General features: G+C 42.3%; 1 protein-coding gene across 1 annotated transcript in view; it reads right to left on the bottom strand.

Annotated features, from left to right (window-relative positions):
* The window catches only part of HPS5 (HPS5 biogenesis of lysosomal organelles complex 2 subunit 2), a 422,510-nt gene that overhangs the window by 126,475 nt on the left and 276,767 nt on the right, over window positions 1-19,268 (bottom strand). Inside the window, exon 16 of the mRNA XM_069223753.1 lies at window positions 9,995-10,563. Coding sequence (XP_069079854.1) covers window positions 9,995-10,563 — 569 coding nt within the window. The remainder of the gene's footprint in view (window positions 1-9,994; window positions 10,564-19,268) is intronic.

Raw genomic sequence — 19,268 nt, 5'->3', positions numbered from 1 at the left:
GAACACATTCTGTTGGCTTTTAAGACTCTGTGCACTTTATCACTGCTAACCAGAGCTAGAGTGGTTGTGTTCCTTCCTTGAAACAAGGTAAAATTGGCTTACACCCAATTGCCACTTTTAATTTACTTACAAGTCCCAAGTAAAGTGGTACAACATGTATCCAGTGGTGATAATTTAAATGCTACTAGTGGCAATGTGGCATTTACCATGCAACCCACTTAAGTAACCTGTGTAAACGTCTCAGGCTTGCAGCATGTGGGCAGTTTTAAACAGCCAATTCGACCTGGAAAAATAAATCCCTTGCCAAGCCTAAGCTTTTCTTTTTTAATATATATGCATATGTTACCCCAAAGGTAAGCCCTAAACAGCATCTGGGACAGGGTACATTTTATTTAAAAATTTGGACATGTACATTTTATTTTTACATGCCCTGGTGGAGAACAAAATCGCAAATTCATTTTTACTACTGTGAAGCCTACCTTTCCCATAGCATAACATTGGGTCACCTTATCCTATTCAGTAAGGGATAGCTTGTGCCTAGGAACAGGTAGAAATGTCATGTTTGGTGTCTAAGGAAATGTAATTTGAAATCATCTTTAATGGTAAAGTTGGATTTAAATTCTCAATTGTGAGAATGCCATTTTTAGAAAGTTGGCATTTTCCTGTCCTAACCATTTGATGTCTGTAGCCTGTATCCTAGATGACAACTAAGTGTAGTTGGCTTTTGTGTATTCCTCCCAGACAGTAACACAAAGGAAGACTAAGTATTGGCAGGATGGGAGGGGTGAAGCTGTGCACAGCCCCACTTACATTTCAAAGGAGCTGCTGCAGGACACATACAAAAAAAACTTCACACTAGCCTTTTGGAACCACAGACACCATGGAACCAGCCCAGGGAGGAAGGAAATTCCTGAACCACATAAGGGAGGAAGTCTAGAAGTTTCACCCTCTTCAAAATTAGCAACATGTATAAATACTGGACCCTTAAAGCAAATCTTTAGTACCCTCCGGGACCTGCAAAAGACTACAAAAGGATAGACTTGTACCCCACCGGGCTGCCCTGCTGCTTCAGGCCTGCCTTGTTTCTCATGGGACTGCTTGGCTGCTTGAAGGAGAAAAGGTCATCTCCTTGAACTCACGACTACCAAAGTAACTCCAAGAGCCAGCTCGTTGACCTTCTGAGCTACAGGGATGTAAAAAGCAACAGAGGCCTCCCTGCAACTACCAAGCTGTCCTGTTGCAACTCAGCCCTGCCTGGACTTGTACGAGAAACTACTGAAGTCTGTCTGGACTCTGCTGGAGTGAGTTCCTGATCCCAAAGAGGTGCCTGGACTCTTGGCTGGCATTAGTTGAGCTCCTCCTGTGAAATCTTGAAGTTCTGAACTCTGCACACCTGACTTTGGGAAGGTACATTTTAAGTGGGACTAACCTGGTCCCTGTATCCAGCCCGCACTCCATCCCATTTGGCCTGAACTTGTGACTTTGTTCCTGTATACCAAGACCAGATACCCACAGTTAGCATTTTGTACTTGTTTATTTATTACATTTTACTCAATTTTTTAAAATTTCTGTGTGATTTGTCTTGTCTTTGCTCTGCTAAAGGACGGTACGAGGTAGTGCGATGCATTACATTTGCACAGTGCAAACAAAGTTCATCTGTGTATTTAAGAAGCCTAGGGCCAGATGTAGCAAACAGTTTGCGAGTCGAGTCGTAAACGTGTGTTTGCTATGCAGAAATGCATTTTGCGAGTCAGAACCGACTCGCAAAATGTATTTCCGACTCGCAAATAGGAAGGGGTGTTCTCTTCCTATTTGCGACTCGCAGTGGTATGCAATTCCATTTGCGACGCAGTTACCATCCACTTGAAGTGGATGGTAACCCACTCGCAAACTGGAAGGGGTCCCCATGGGACCCCTTCCCCTTTGTGAGTGGACCCACAAATATTTTTTCAGAGCAGGCAGTGGTCCAAGGGACCACTACCTGCCCTGAAAAAATCCGAAACTAAAGGTTTCAGTTTTTTTTTCTAAGTGCAGCTTGTTTTCCTTTAAGGAAAACGGGCTACACTTGGAAAAAAAAAAAACTACTTTATTTAAAAGCAGTCACGGACATGGAGGTCTGCTGTTCCCAGCAGGCCTCCATCCCCGTGAGTGCCCAGAGTCGCTATGGGGGCGCAAATTGCGACCCACCTCATTAATATTAATGAGGTGGGTCTTTGCGACCCCATAGTGATTCGCAGACGGTGTCTGAGACACCATTCTGCATAGCAAATTGCGACTTGCAATTTGCGACTCGCAAATTGCAAGTCGCAATTTGCTTTGTTCCTACATCTGGCCCTTAGACACTCTGAATTCCAGATTGCACTTTACTGGCATTTGAGTTAGTTCTTTTTTAACAGGGAACTAAGCTTTTGAGACAATAATGATGATGGTATTTCTCCAAATATCCAAGACGAAACTGGGTAGGTGGGAGGGTGGTTTGTGACTTCAAGAGAGATATCTAAGATGCAGAACCAGGACCATTAAAAAAAAATCTTCTGCATCGTAGGATCTTCATTGATTGTCGTAAAAGTAATAGCAAGCAGATTCCGCTGAGGGTTGTTTTCTGCCATAAAGAATGAACTTCAGACACCACGAAGAAAGATTCACACTGGGATTAAACAAATAGGTTTTTGAGGGTAGCTTGACCTATTAGGTCCTCCCCCATTCTAAAGTTAGGACAATAGTAATTTGTAAGTGTGTGCAATGATGGCCAGGCGATTCCCTTACAAATCTCAATAAACTGAATATTTTTAACCATGCTTTGCCTCTGGTAGATTGTGCTTTACGTTTTCAGGAAGAGGTTCACTCTCCAATCAGTAAAAAAGGCAAATGCAAGACACAATCCAACAGAAAATGTTTACTTTTGACATAGTCAGACAGGTGTTTATTGGGCCACAGTTAAGGAGTAATTGGTTAGACTTTACGAGTTTACTCCTGTCTACATAAAACCTTTAAACCCTTCTGATATCTAATGAATGCAAGGAATGCTGAACTGGACTAGATGGATTATAAAAGAATACAAGAAGTGTGATAGTTCCATTGATATGAACCTGTGGGACTATCTTTTGAATAAATGAAGATCTCCCTCTCATCACTGCCCTGCTGGAATTGAAAATCACCTAAGGCTCACTCAATAGCTGAAAGAGCCTGTAATTCACTGACTGTTTGAGCCTAAGTAATGGCATCTGAGCTGCTCTTTCAAGATAGATGCTGCAAAGGATCCTTTGAACGGACGGTTGACTAATGTAGAGAGTATCAAATTTAATTCCTACAAAGGTGAAGGCACTCTTCTCATAGTGGGGTATAACTTCTTTAAGCCTTTAGTCTTTTACTATAGGAAGTATGAAAATGGATATTTGTGTTGAACTTTTCCTGCATGCTCCTACTGCTGCAAGGTGTAAAACTACAGAGGCATACTGCAATTTCGCTTTAGTCAAATGTTGAATTTAACGTAAACCTATTTCTAAGTGACAATCAATAGAGTCAACACCTTGTCAATGACAAAATAAACAAAACATCATCAATTTAAAAGAGTAAGATTTTTTTTAGGATAGTCTTTTCTCTTGCCTGGGGACATGCAGGTAATCCTGTGGCAAATTTGAGTGTCTATGTTGTCTGACCCTGGAAGTCATGCTGTCAAAATCAATGTTGTCAGATTTGGATGACATATTCACAGCCTGTTTTCTTGTCAGCGTTTTTGGTTTGCTCAGCTCTCTCTTGTGTGGGTTAGAACCATCTGAAGAAGGTCCAAGTACTAACAACTGCCAGGGCCACCTAAGAGGCTAATAGTATCGGAGTACTTTTCAGTTTCTTAAATTCCAAATTGGTGCTGATATTAACGGGATGAGAGGAAAACATGCAGTAACGCTTCTGACAGGTTCATCAAAAGTGTATTGCCCTCAGACTCCGGTTACAATGGCCTGGACACGAGGCCTCAGCATTTTGTGTTTAGAGTTGTTGCAAATGGATCTGTTTCTGGGAAATCAGTGGTCAGCAAGATGTATTGCAACAACTCATCATATACAATGCATTTGTGATTTGTTGTGAAACATCTGCTGAGAACCTCTGCCCCTTGGTTAAGTTGCCTCTGAAGTTGTACTCTCCTTACATAAAGATTACTACCCAGAAAAGCATGACCAAACTTACTGACCTTCCATCGAAAGAGGTCTCAATCTGATGCCACCTTGCTAGTTTAAATAGTGAATTGTGGTGGTGTTGGCAGTTTGCACTAGATTCTGATCTTCTGTTAGAGATGGTTAGCATGCCTTGAGAGCTATGTGGACTACTCTCAGTTCGAAGAAACTGATGTGATATGAAGCTTCTTCCAGAGCCCATAGGCCCTGAAAAGGCAAATGTCCTAGATGAGCAATGCACCTCAGTAATAAGACACGTTACATTTCTAACTTTAGGCACGTCTTGCTGAAGAGAAATGTCTTGCATCAGATTGCTCGCTCTGCACCACCAGGCTAGAGAGTGACTTGATTGTCTCAAACTGAGCTTTTCATTTGGTCTGCCTGTGTCTCTTAATCCTCCACTGACTGTTGTAGGGGTCTCATATGAATCCTTGTATTTTATACAAAGGCAAAGCATGAATCCATCAAGCAAAGGACTGATGATATTTCACTGTCTTTTGGATTTGGAGCCTTCTTAAGTAGCTGACATTTTTCCGAGACGGATAATACTCTGCCCTCTGAAGGAAATACTTTTTCTTGTCTTGTGTCTAAGGTCATTCACAAATACACCAGGGTTGGAATTGGAGTTAAATTTCAGATAGATGATAAGTATGCCTAATCGATGAAGAAGAAGCTGTGGTCTAGAAATCTTCTTTTAGTTTGATTGTGTTGTCTGGCTTTGAGTAGTCAATCGTTCAAGTACTGTTTAGGTAGATGCATACTGTAAGTGTAGCTTCCCTACTAAAAAGCAAGGGAAATGTCTATGCTTCTTACGACTGCAAGGTCAACCACACACACACACCAAGTCTCCTGTTCTCAGATGCAAAAAGATTTGATGTAATGCTATCATTCAGAATTTCACCAGCTCTGATCTATTTGTTGACCAAAGGATTAGGATGGGCCTGAAATCCTTGTTTGGGCACCTCCTTTTGATTAACAAGTAACCTGAGTGCAAATCCTTTATCTTTTTGCAGATTGAAGCAGTTCTATTGCTTTCTCCTCCATCAATAGGTCAGTTTCCATGTGCAGGTTAGCTAATTGATGTGATGGCGTGGACATTGGTGGTACAGACGTTGGCAGTTTTCTCCAACGGAGCGAGTACTGAATGCTTTATGACGCTTTTGTTGCTTGTTATTCTTTGTAATTCTTTTAGGTGCTGTGCGCAAATCCCCACTGCAGTGGAGTACAGTGAGGGATGGAGCACAAGTCACTGCCTGCTGTTGGATAAAGGCCGTCCACAACACTGTGGAGTGGAAGATCTTGATTTGAATCTTTGCTCATGCTGATACAAGTCTCTCTGCAGCAGTTGTGTTAATGGGATTGATTATGTCAAAGAGGGATTTGAATACGCTACTGCTGATACCACCTCTGGTCTTTCTGGCAATATTGACTTCTGTAAAACATTTTCCTCTCTTCAAGCCACACTGCTTTTAAGGATGCTACTTCATTATTCGTGAAAATTGTTCCCCTTTGCATGTTGACAAAATAAAGAGCACACAGAAAAAGGAAGGCTGAGGCTCTTAAATTGAGTATCGGTTTATAAAGATGTCACCCATAACCAGGATGATTTCCTCAGAGTAATTCAGGTGCAGCACTCTGATACTGTCAAGGTTATAGAGGCACTGATTTAAATTAGAATTCAACAACTCTCCTGAAGCATTTCACTGTATTCCTGTATTCTTCCTCTAGTAAAGTCCTCAGTGAGGTTTTGAGAAATTCCCACAGCACACTTTCATATCTCCCATTTGTACTTACAAGCAGGGCAGCAGCACTGTCAGCCTTAAGGGCAGTGGCAGCAGTACCACAGATATTTTCCCCACAGCTTTTTTTTCTTTTGCCGAGTGGAGAGCAGATGTTTCTGGGGCTTAAGTGTGGCACTTTGACTGCCAACATTACAGGTCTGGGTAAGGATCAAGGCATAGAAATGCCAGGTCTTGATCTAGAGATTTATATTTTTCTAAGAGGTGAGGTGTTGCCACTTTCGTTGCTGCCAGACTCAAAAATGTCTCATCTGCTAGCTCCAACAGACCAAGGAACTAGGGAAGTAATGGTCTAGGTGCAAATCGAGTTTGTAGGGTCTCCAGAATAAATGAACAGGCAGTTTGAGGAACTTTTACCTATGTAGCAACTGTGGATGGGATATCTGGAAATGTGATGATATTGTCCACTTTTGACACTCTGGCTGGAGATCTAGAGAAAGATCAGGGATGTTGAATTCCTATCGCCCGACGCCCAGGACATATTGTTTGGGGTCAAGGGCAACAAGTTTTCATGTTTATTTTTGACAAGTAGGCCTAACCCCCAGTAGCACAAACCCCTTGGCTACCAGTTTACAGAGAAGGGAATTGTCTGCAGTTGAGATAATGTAGGTCAATGTTAATGCTGTTCAAACTTGTATTTAAGGTTCATTAATGAAAAGCCTCCATTATTAGGGTGAGCGTCTGAAATAAACATTTTAAGGTCACACTGCACTACTGACAGTAATTGCACACAGGTTTGAACAGTTTAACAATATGATGCTAAATATAATGCTCCCAGAATGCTCTATGATTAGATGCAAACTTTTGCAGAAGCTTCTAAGCAAGAGTGATGATTCTTTGTTTTCAAAATAAAATGTTCAGAACAGCACCTTCCATGAGTGAGTCTGGAAGGGTTGGGGGTGGGAAGGCTTCATGTTCTTTTCATCCAGTTTGGTTACGCCACTGATTGCCACAGTAGTTCCTGGCACTGAACAAAACTACTTTGTGTGCGCCAATATGCTCCTTGTAGAAGAGCATAATGCGATCACTTACAGTAAAGCCAGGTAATAGATAGAGAGAGAAACAGAAGTTTAATAAAAACAAAATGTATTTGTTAACGCCAGACCTAATTAGGGATCCAATTCTTAAAGAAAGTCAGAAATGTTCACTCATGGTATATGTCTTCGAATTAGTAGCTTTCATGAATTCACAAGAACTTACAGAAGTAGACCAGGAAATCATACTCCTAGAAAAATGTTTGTGAATTGTATTTTAGCACGAGCAAATATGCACGTGTAGATTTGCTCATGTGAAAATCTATTGAGCTTTTACAAGTTCACTTTCCCTTCAACCACTTTTTTCCCCACCATGGAAGACTTCATACTTCTGCCATTGTCAGGAGTACATTTTCAACCTTTCTCATTATGGGAAAATATTAGAGAAGAGCTGGTGAAAATCCTTTAAACATGCACGTTAGTAGGTTTGCAGACTTAAAGGCATTCCTGCCCTTGAACTATTGCTTACTGCTTCCTCCAGCCCCAATATGCAGATCTGTGGAAAGGTGGCAAAATAAAGAAATGACAATAGTAGGGATTGCAATTGCAAGTATTCAAGCCCTACTATAGTAGTAGCCCTGGCATAATCAGAGAGGCTATTATCAGAGCTTTAACGTAATGAGATTGCTGCCATAATGTGTCGTCGCACTACATAGCGCCAAAAGGACAAGTACATTTGTTTTTTACAGGACAAGTAGATTTAGGAAGCAACCTGTCCCATGGACAAGTAGATATTTTAATAAATTCCACATCCCTGAAGATGTTGGCATATAAGATGTTGAGGTGTCTGTAGCCCATCCAGTTGACCTCAATTGGGAACGTGAAGAAGGGGGGTGGGGAATATCACGTGGACAGAATAGTGAACATGGAGGTAAGATGACTTCCTTGAGGCTATCTAATTTGGGGTCAAATGTGAAGGCAGATTCAATCATCTCAAAAGAGTTTGTACTGGATCTTCAATTAGGTTTCTGAAAGATACAGGCCACAGAGGGACTAGTGCCACATCTGGTAATACTCTGAATCTTTTTCATCATGCTGGTACTTTTTGATGCAGAAGATAACGACACTCAAGATGTCGACCTTAGTGATGCAGCGTAGTGTGCCAATGTTGAGTGTCTGGACATCACTATTTATCTCAGCGAAGCATGACTCAAAGCCGAGCAATGTGATGTTGAATGGTAAAGTGACGTCAGATGAGGGAGTGCTTTGACGTGGAAGATGGTCCCAATGCCAAAAACAGTTGCACCAATGACATCATCGATATGTCTGCCCTCCAACTACCAATCGCAAACATGTAGGTGCTGCAACTGGCTGCCGTTGATCTTCTTGACATGGTGTGGGATCAATAGGGACAGCAGCGGCGGGAATGACAACGCCTCGATTTTATTTCCCTTCTGGATCTTTTCATTGGGGTGAGGAGATAGATGAGGTTGAAGTAGAACCCTCCCTGGAGAGACCATCCCACGTTCTCTTCCTTCTTGGCCTTCATGCCTTTTAGCATGCCCAGCAGTCTGGTGCAATCACGATCTTTTGGGGTCATTTTGAATATTGTCATACACAATTCATATTCTGCACAGGAATGTGGGCCTGGGAAGCAGACCACACAGACCTGACGGGGATCTGAAGCTGCTTTTAAAGACCCACATGAAGAACACTTCATAAAACAGTAAAGGTGTTGTGGCTGGAAAATGTCACTGGAAAGCTTAAGAATGAAGTTCTTTTCAGAGGTAAAAAACTATTGACTAAATATAAAATTTCAGGAGTTCTTAAATTGAAACAAAATGTAGAAATTGAATAAAAGAAAAACAACCACAATGTCCCCTGGACTCATGTTCAACAGCTGGGAAAAATAACTGGCATTTGGAGGCAACTGTGGTTACAGTCATTCTGGGATTGGAAACATCCAGGTTTCTTAAGGGCATAGGAGATCTTTGGTTTACTAATCTAATACTGTTAGACTGCCTCTGCCTTTTACCCTTACTCAACACTCCTTTAAGTAGCAGTCTGGGATTAAGATGCTTCAATATAATTTTGTAATGGTATTCTAAGTAGAGGAGTCAACATTTGAGAAAATATTCAGCCTTGATAGGCTTTATTGACAGTACCCCCCCTTTTGTTTGTTGCACTGGACACATTAAATATATACAACCTATTCTGAAATGTTTGGAAAAGGGTTTGGTGTCCCCAAATGCAGCAGAGAATTATTGTAACACATGACTCACTGAAGATCCTATAATACAGAACTAATGGGTTTATCTGCCTTTTTTCTCAACCGGCACTGAAGGAGTAAAAGATTAATGGGAGGATTAGGAAGAGGCTGTATCTTGGCTCATAAAATGAATGATTAATGACTAACAACATCCAGTGAACTGAGGATGAATTTTTAAGGATTTAAATAAATGAAAAATAGACCTAATATTCAGCAACACCCTGTATTCCCTCAGTGTTTTGTATCCTATCCAATGTCTAACACAGGGAAAGATTCACTTCTGAAAAGAGGACACTAGATAATAGGATGAAATCTGTACCATGCTACAGAGTACAAACAGTTTGATAAAGATCACTCAAAAGGCTAAAGCCATTTGTTATACCCTGCATGATCTCACTGTTGATACCCACATTTGTCTTCACGCCTATTTTAATTCCTTTGAATCCAACCACTGAACGACTGGAGTATAAAAACCATAAAACTTTCTACAGGTTCATGCTCCTGTAAAACCTGGATAATGGGTTGTAAGCCGGAGCCAAACAAATATAGTGAAATACAATTGATAAGAGCAAGAGGAATAAAAAAAATCATTTTGAAAATATGTTATGGATCCACAGTGTTCCATGTTTTCATAAGCTTCTGTGTTTGCTTTATATAAATGATAACTATAAGATGACTGCCCTCCAAATAAACATAACCCAAAGCATACTTTCTGAAATTATTTCCTTTTACAACCAAATTACACAATTTTATTAATTGACACAAAACAGCAAGAATTACCTTTCAAACCCTGGATGTAGGTTTCCCACACATTGGGATCACTGGAATAATTGAAGAGTACGTAGTGCTTTACTCTAGTAAGATCCAACAGGAAAAAGTAATTTTTCATGAATTGGCATGTGAGGTAAGAGGAGGCCAGAAGGTCCTGATCAACATTCTCACACGACCACTCTTTTACACCACCAAACACTTTTAACTCCAAGCAGAGGGTCGTTAGGACTACAAGATCTTTCAGAATGTGTGCTGGTAAGGAGCAGGGAGGCCTTACATGGAAGCAGTGCTGTGGTGCTTTTTTTGGAGGAAACAAGTCATTCTGCAGCACTTGCTCTTCTTCCTCTGGGTGGACCACATCACTGCATTCCTTCTGTTCATTATCAGACAATGTCATTCCCTGGTCACCACTGGCCAGATGTGGCCTTCGCAAATCAATGTTGAACTTGGGTGAACTACGAGAAGGGTGGAGAGTCTCCTGAAAGCAATTCATCTTTTCCAAATGTGGGATCCACTCCTCTAAGATCTTCCTTGCTGTTTCTGGTTCAAACAAAGCAACGGGGTCTTGGAGTCTGGCACTGACAAAGAGATCAAAGAGTGTACTTAGCGAGGACAAACAACTTTAAAGTATTGATTAAAGTAATTCTGATTTTATCAACGTCAGTACAGAATGAAACCTTAAAATAGTTCTAAATACACAAAGCAGGTCTAAACAATCTGGAAACAGCCACATACTTGTAGTTCTGATTCTGGGTCATGAGATTCACATGAAGCTGAAAAACTCCCACAATATGAGCATTTCAATACCCTGGCTAAACAAGCTTAAAGTTTTATAACTCTAAACAGTGACGGAATTCAATACAGTGAAGAAAAAGATCGGCATCGCCCACATTTGCGCATATAATGAAATCCTCGGCTGTGTATGAAGTATATATTCCTCAAGTATGTGAAAATAATTTATTCCCCGGCTGTAACTGAACCTTCCTTCTATCCCTCTCTCACTCGGCTATCCTTCTAAAAGGTTGATAACATTTTAAATTCAGTATGAAATCAGTGGTTTCTACAAGGTCCTTACCAATATGTCTGATTTAAAGCAAAACACTGAATATACATTATAATTTAGTTTGTATTGTGCAATAACCACCTCTGCTTTAAAAGCAGAAAGCTTTTCAATTGTTTTTATTTTGGTAAGAGCTTGTCTAACCTTACTGTAGGTGTAGCCAAATGTTTTTAACTCATCCATAGTCTTACCAGGGAAACAGATCAGCAGCCTTTTATTTAAATAGTCAGGGAAATCACCATACAGTGACTTGTAGACCAGAGAAATCAGTTGAAGAAATATGTTTTGTTTGCCAGTGGCAACTAGGATTAAGTTCAAAGCGGGTACAAGATGAACTCTCAGAGGCATCTTGATAACTGCCCATGCTACAACATTCTTCAGAAAAAGTAATTTGTAGATTGTATCTCTGTCTGTGCCCTCAAAAAACTGCAGTAATCAGTCTGTGAGATAATAATGGCTCTGTTAGTCTTGCTTGGATTCTGTTCTTTATGGTGTGGCTCTTCTCAGCAGCCTCAGAAGGCAGTGTGATGATGCCACAGCTGTGTTCCATGACTGCACATGGGCATCCTGGAGTTTACGCCTCAAGTTTTTACTTTGTCTTTTGGAGAAATGTCTGTAGAGCCCATTTAAAAATTCAATACCTGCCTTTTTCCTTTCGACTGTGACTTCTAAGCCAGCCAACTATAATTCTGTTTCAAATAAATTTTCAAAGCAAGCTCTCATACATCCAGCCTTTGCCTTCTCAAAATATCTCCTCCCCTATATCCATGTCTTTTTCAGGGATCTTTCAATAGAATATCTCACGGAACAGCACATTGTTATGAAATGCTACATTCAGAAAATATAGTGTATGCACTGGTATAAATATACTTTAAAGAACCCAGAGGAATTCCATAGATCACTTGTCCCCATTGGTCTTCCTGAAAATGTAGACTGATCAGGGGTCAGACTCTCCAAGCCCCATGATTTCTCCTAACTTTCTTTAGAACCAAGAAAAGCAGAGTCAGGTACACATAAAGAAGAATGTCCCACAGAAGGCTGATCGGATTTCTCAGGGAAACTTGACATGGAAACTCTAGAGGGCAGAGTTAAGTCAATGAACGCTCTCAGATCTAGTGAAAAGTTCTGCTCAAGGCACACTCTTTAGAATTTACAATTTTATGAAACTTTTAGAAGGATTACTAGGCCAATAAGTCTTGATCTACCTGCGGATCCTGATGCTACTCATGGTCTTCTAAATGGGGTCTACTGAACTAGCCTACACTGACATTTGGGGGATCCTACTGGATGGTCGATGGTGAAGGAAATGTCCTAAAGCTCCAGCTAGCATCTCCTGGCATAGAACACATAAGCCTGTTAGACTTGTCAGCCTCAGGGTGATCTTCCCCAAACCTTTTGCCTTCACCACTTTTATTTTTGCTGATGCTGTTTTTGCTGTCCTTAGGATGCTGAGGACTTTACCACTGCTAACCAGTGCTACAGTGCTTGTGCTTTCCCCCTAAAAGGTGTGGGCATTGGCTTATGCCCAATAGGCACATTTAATTTACTTTTAAGTCCCTAGCAAAGGAGTACTGCATGTACCCAGGGCCTGTAAATTAAATTCCAGTAGTGAGCCTGCAACACTTATTATGCCACCCACTTAAGCAGTCCTTTAAACATGTCTCAGGCCTGCCATTGCAGCCTGAGTGTGCAGTTTTTAAACTGCCATTTAGACATGGCAAAATAAATCTTTGGCCAGGTTCAAACCTTCCATTTAATACATACAAGTCACCCCTAGGATAGGCCCTGGATAGCCCAGAGCGCAAGTGCAGTGTATTAAAAAAGTTGGACATGTACTTTTAAGTTTTACGTGTGAAAACCTTTTAAATCTGTTTTTCACTACTGCAAGGCCTACCTTTACCATAGGATAACATTGGAGTTGCTTTACTACATTTAATGAGCTGTAACTTCCAAATGAGAACAGGTAACCCGCTCATGTTAGGTGTCTGGAATGGTAATGAAAAATCCTCTTGGATGTTAAAAGCCAGATTTTAAATTACAATTTTGAAAATGATACTTCGAGAATGTTGGCATTTTCCATCTTACCCATTTAGTGCATTTAGCCTGTCTCTCGGTCACATGACTGGGTGCAGTTGACAATTGGGCTTTGTGCATTCCTACTAGACATTCATACAAAACAGAAAGCTTAGGTGTGCAGGACAGGCCATAACTGGAAGGACGGGAGGGTGAAGCCGGGCAGAGCTGTACTTACACTCGATTAGGCTATATCCTGCCTCCACACAAAGGGCTGCATACCTTCTGTAGTTAGTCTGGAGTCAGGGCAGGGGCAACTGGAAACTTGTGCACTTGAAATTGAAAACTCTTGAAGCTTTTCCCATGTCAAAGGTGCATCTGGTATAAATACTGGACCTCAGACACTGCTGGGCCTGCAAACCCAGATATGTTCCAGTAAAATACTTCTGAGTTGATCATTTGCCTTTGCAGGGACCAATGCTTGTTTACTGAGACCAATGCTTGTTTGCAGAGACCAATGCTTGTTGGAACTAATGCTTGTTAGGGAACATGTGTTGCACAAGCCTCCAGCATCTCTAGTCTCAGACTGGGTGTGGCTCCCTATCAGTCAGACTGGGTGCAGCAGGTATTTAAACCACACCTGCCCTGAGTGAAACTGCTTGCTTTGTAAAGGTCACCGGCTACAGAGAAGGGATCTCTGCTCCTCCGATATTGATCTTCAAGTTCTGTTCTGCCAAGCATCTTGGAGGCTGCTTCTGGAAGAGCAGATCGAGGGAATTAACTATTAGAAATGCGACAATGCGCAGCGCGTGATTTAGGAACACTTATTGCTAAAACTTGATACTTGCTGACTTGATAAGCGAAGGCTCCAGGATGTGATGCGCCTAAAAGGGCCCATCTCTGGTTTTTAAGGTCATTGGGATGTTCGCCGCTTGTCATGCTATAACGCTTATTGTAGTTGCTTGCATTATATCACAGAAAGGAGTTTGTATTGAACAATTATTATGAAAACGATCTACTGTGAGTACGTTTATTATCACCGAGTTTAATGTGGCATTACTATTGTTAACCAATCGATGTACTGTGTATATGTTTAGTATCACTGAGTTCAACGTGGCATTTTCATTATGTCAAATTGGTGCTGAAGATGCAGAATATTCTGTGTTTGGAGCTTATATGAAGTTTAAGGTTATCTTTGCCATGCTCAAAATTACTCTGTCATGTAACAGTGATAAGCCGGTTGTTCATGAAGTTGAATGCTACTGATTAGCCCTATGTTTTCATAGTAATACAATGTGAACTGTAATCCTTGATATTAACCCTATGCTTTCAGTATGATTTAAACACTGTATTGCGTTCCTCGCAATACTAGCACAGTACAATGAATATCTGGAGAATATAATTCCCCGAGAGTTTGTTGTTATTATTGTTGTCTGTGTAAATGTCTATGAGTCGAGCGAGTCTGTATCTTGGGAAAGCTTATCAATGTGAAACACTCAAGATAGCCTCAGAACGTCAAGGAACATCTAGGTAGGCTTAATTGAGGTGATAAGGGACTAATCTGGTATCACAGTGGGAGTAGTTATAGAGGGAATAGGAGGTTATTTAATTACAGGTAATCCACATTGTTGCCGAAAATTCCAAGAAAGAAGGAGAGCCATTAAAAGTGGAAAAGGGGGCCCCCTACAGGTACATCTAGCTTGCACATCATAGTTTAACAGTAAAGTATAAATAGGTTATGAAATATTAGTTATTTGACTGATGTGTAATTTATCACAGAAAAGACTGGCTCTTCAAGAACCATCACTAGGCATCCGGATTCAGCCCTGCGACTCCAGTGTCTCTCTCCTCTCATCCATCCCCTTTCTCCCAGAACGTATCAGGGCTAATCATGTGTACTTAGGTGGGATGCAAGCAACGTTTAGATGGAATTGGGAACAAGCAGCTTGGTCAACATCGACCAGATAAGTGCCAGATTAGTGCTTGACACCAGTTCTTCAGTACACTTCTGGACCTGGGACTGCCAGGAAGTAGAACTGTTGTGCTTCTGAAAGGACTGCCACTCTGCTGGATTTCTGGTGCTCTGAAGGATGGCTGTTCTGATGTGCTGACCCGCTTTGGCAAAAAGGACTGGATCTGCATCTGTTGAACCCAGGACCCCCGAGTGAATCCAGGGGCTAGTTGGCTGGCCTCCTGACTACAGCCTCATGAACAGAAGGCTCCATCGACCTTGAACCCAGCATCTGGACTCTGCCATCCTGGAGTACTACCCTGCCAACTAGTACCACCCCAGTCCTGGACCTTTGGAAGTGGGCCTGAAGGTGCTCTGCCAGCCCATCTGTAGATCCAGAAAAAGCAACTCACCTCCTTTGCTGTGTGGTGAAACCCAGGGTAGAATTGCCACATCTCCTCTTCTGCACTGCGAAACCTTGAGCAGAACCGATGAATCGATTCTGCTGCAAGGAATCACCCAGCACCAGGACTCTGCATCAAATTCTTAGCTTATACTGGAATCACCACTGTACGTCACCTTCACAACGCAGGCCCTCACATCAGAAATCACTTGTTGACAGCAGCCCCGAAGAGGACGCAGGTTCTAGCATCACAGTCTCGCAGCTCCTCTGGTCCACAGATTCACCTTGGCTGAGTGACGCATCCTCAATATCAGACTTTGCATCACAAGCTCTCATGAATGGGATCCTCAACAACAACAATGCAGGACATTGTAACTCCTCAGAACTGACTCATCGGCTCAGCAACACATCCACAGCACAGGATTGCACAACATTCCGCAACCAGGGTTTAAGGTACTGTTGTTCAGCACACCTAAATGGCGCTCTCTAGCTGGCCTGGGCTCCACTGTGGTCGGCCTGAACTTGAGACTTTGTCCCGGTCTAGTACAACCAAATATCCACAGTTGGCATTTCATGCTTTTTGGCGCTGTCTTCACCTATATATTTAAACCTGCATATCGCCGGTTTTACTGATTGGACTTTTGGTGTTTTGGTCTTGTTTTTATTAATTAAAGATTACCATACATTTTCTAATTTGGTCTTATTGACACTATAAACTTTAGACATTGCCTCCAAGTTTAGCCTGACTGCTCTGTGCCAAACTACCAAAGGGTTGAGTACAGGTTAATCTTGGGTTTGCTTGTAATTTCACCCTAACAAGGATTGTGGTGGCTGCTTGAGTAGAGTTTCACCCTCCTCAACCAGTAACCCACTTTTTTACAGACCCCATCCACCCTGTTTGTTGCAGCAACACATGATGGCTCTGCTGTCCATCAGAACATGCAGAGGGTAGCCACTGATGGAAGGGAGTAAGTCCTTGATAGCCAGATACATGTGCTTCTGATCTCCACATCACCCAGGGCGCCTCCCGAGCCTAGAGCCAGTGCATCAATCACCCTTGTGCGCTCCGCAGGGTGTAGGGATGACAGCCAGTCACAAGTCAGGCTGGAATCCTTAATCTATCACTGAAGGCCACAGGCTGCCTCGCTTGACACACAGATGTGGTCCAAGATGCAACCCACCTTTGTACCCATTCAAGCAGGAGGTTCCATTGCACAGACTGCATGAGGCATCAGTAGAATACATAAGGCTAGGAGAAGACTCAGAACCTTCTGGGTCGCAACACAAGACTTTGCACAAAACATTGAAATCACATGTAGAATATCCCAGACAGTGCACGGGTAGAAAAGTCCAGAATGGCCCCAATAAAAGGCATACTCTGCAGTGACCAAAGGTGCGATTTTGACTCGTTGGTAGCGAACCCTTACAAAAATAGGTGTGAGAAGTAGATCTGCAGATAGTACACAACCAAAAGTGATGAACATGAATGCACCACCCCCTACCAAAGATTTTTTTCAATTAGCGGGTATACTAAAATCACTGACTGGATCTACGACCCTTTGTCTCAGCTGGAGAATTTTTATCTTGGTCATGAGGGTACGCCAGAATGATGACATTGGTTATTTTGGATGATTTGGAGGCTGCACTGTAATGCTAAAAGTCTTAAATTAAGATAATGCTACTGGTCATAGGTAAATCCTGAAGGAGGGCACAAGAAAGGCTTGGCACTGACGAAGAGGAGGATGAGACATGGCCATGTCTTTAGTGGCCAAGTCCTCTGCTACTACCCCAACCCCTTAAGCCTTGTAAGGGCTGGGTGGATTGCTGCATAAGGAGAGATGGCTGACTCTGGAGGTAAGCCAGGCACTATGATTAAGTCCTGAACTCCTGTATTGATGATGGAACTGAAGTGCAGGGGACAGCAAGCCCAAAGATGGTCTTAGCATTGCTAGCTTTGAACCAAAGACAATTCTAAATCCCCTTCTCTTTAAACAGCCTAATGTCATCAAAAGGAATATTCGTGAGGGATGCCTGCATGTCCCTGAAAAAATCTGCAGGGCTAATCACAATACCAATGTCCATAACATGGCCTACACAGTCTGTGGTGTCTAGCATGACCCCCAAAAAGCATTTGGCTGCATACTGCCTGATGTGGACTGTTTGTGCAAAGGTATTTCAAAACTCTCCGGGAGGGAGAGTAAGATCTAATTTGTCATATCCCACATGGCTTGTGTGCATGTGACCAATGGGCACAATGAATTCAGAGACTGCAATGGCAAACTGTAGGAGAACGCCATCTTACCAAATGCATCAAAACACCTTGTGTCTCCATCAGTTGGGGCAGGGAAGGCGCTCAAGTTTAATTTCCTGTCCAAGGCAGACGCTACAGAATTTACAGAGTTGGGTGTAGAGTCAAGAAAACTGGGTCACTGGAACATGGTGCAGAGCTTCCATTAGTCAGGGGGGTTGTTAGGGCTTCACAGAAAGGAAAGAAAAACTAATAGTGAAGGGCCAGGTTGGAAAGGATCTCAAAGAAGATTAGCCTTAGTTTCCTCAGTTGGCAAATGCAGTCCCAACACCTCTGTTGCCTATGCATTACTGCACAAAAGATGCACTTCAACAAGAGGAGGGCCCCAATGGACAGCCCAAATCTGTCTCTGGTGAGGTATCAAAACCACCTGAATTTATGAGGTCTAACTACAGTCCATCAACATTATAGTGAGGAGGCAACAATACTTAATAACATGGAGCCTGACCCAAATAAAACATTAAAGATATTGGAGCCAAGGTACAGGCATTGTCTAGAGTCCTCTAAAACCACTGGCTGTGCCTTAGTAATCACTTTAATGAGAGAATAGTTGAAATCCAGCTGAAGTCTGCTCCGGATCAGAGATCAGCATTGGGGTTGGCTTAAATTCAGCAAGCTCTTCATCAAAGAAGGGAATGCATGGCCTACTGCAGGGAGGGGCTGGGAAGGATAGTTGGTGGAAACACAATGGAGTCAGCTGGCGCCAGAGAAGATCACATCAGAAGAAGGTGGGATTAGGTTCCCGGACAGATCGATGGTGCCCGAAAACGGGAACTGTGCCACTGCCTCAATGAAGGTCTCTTATCTGCCGTGGAGTTGAAGATGGCCTGGGCAAATTAGAGCACCTCAACTCCAGCTGTGAAATGGCGTTGAAGTCAGATGACCAACGTGTTGTCCACCTTTCGAGTGCTGACTGGGCAATCACTGTCTGGGCTTCTTGTATTCGCACTGAGATTTGTCCTTGGACTTTGACTTAGAGTTACCCAAGGACGGAGACCCAGAAAGAGACAGACTTACAATGGGAACAGGTCGAGACAGGCCTTGTTTTTTTTTGCTCAGCAACATACAGGTCCAACTCTTGACTCACTGATGGCATTTGGATGAACCAGGCCACATTGGGCACATGGCTCTGAATCATGTTGCTCACAGAAACCAAAGACAGACGTCATGCAAATCTGTGACCAACATCTGCCTCTACAAGGTGCACCATAGTTTGAAGCCTGCAGGCTTCAAAAGAGACACTACTAGCACACTGTAACTGAAAAAAACATTTTGAAATTTGGTGAAGAACTTACAAAGTTCATGAGCAGAGCCTGGATCTGAGTCAGAGGGAACAGAAATAAGGGATGTTAGCATGCAGAAGAGGCACCTACATACAGTTCTGCACTGACACTTCCAGAGGCAGGATGAGGCTGCTGTGGAGTCAGCTGGTGATGCAGACTCGCATTCAGGAGCAATTGCTGGAACAAGATACTGGATTCAATATGTCACTTGGGGGAATTTAAAAGTTTAGGAATCTTCAGTTAGAAGAATTCATCAGAACACACA

This window comes from Pleurodeles waltl, chromosome 3_1, assembly GCF_031143425.1.
Source record: "Pleurodeles waltl isolate 20211129_DDA chromosome 3_1, aPleWal1.hap1.20221129, whole genome shotgun sequence".
NCBI classification, from domain to species: Eukaryota; Metazoa; Chordata; class Amphibia; order Caudata; family Salamandridae; genus Pleurodeles; species Pleurodeles waltl.
Note: the sequence above shows the minus strand (reverse complement) of the source record. Positions and strands in the feature narration are given on the sequence as shown.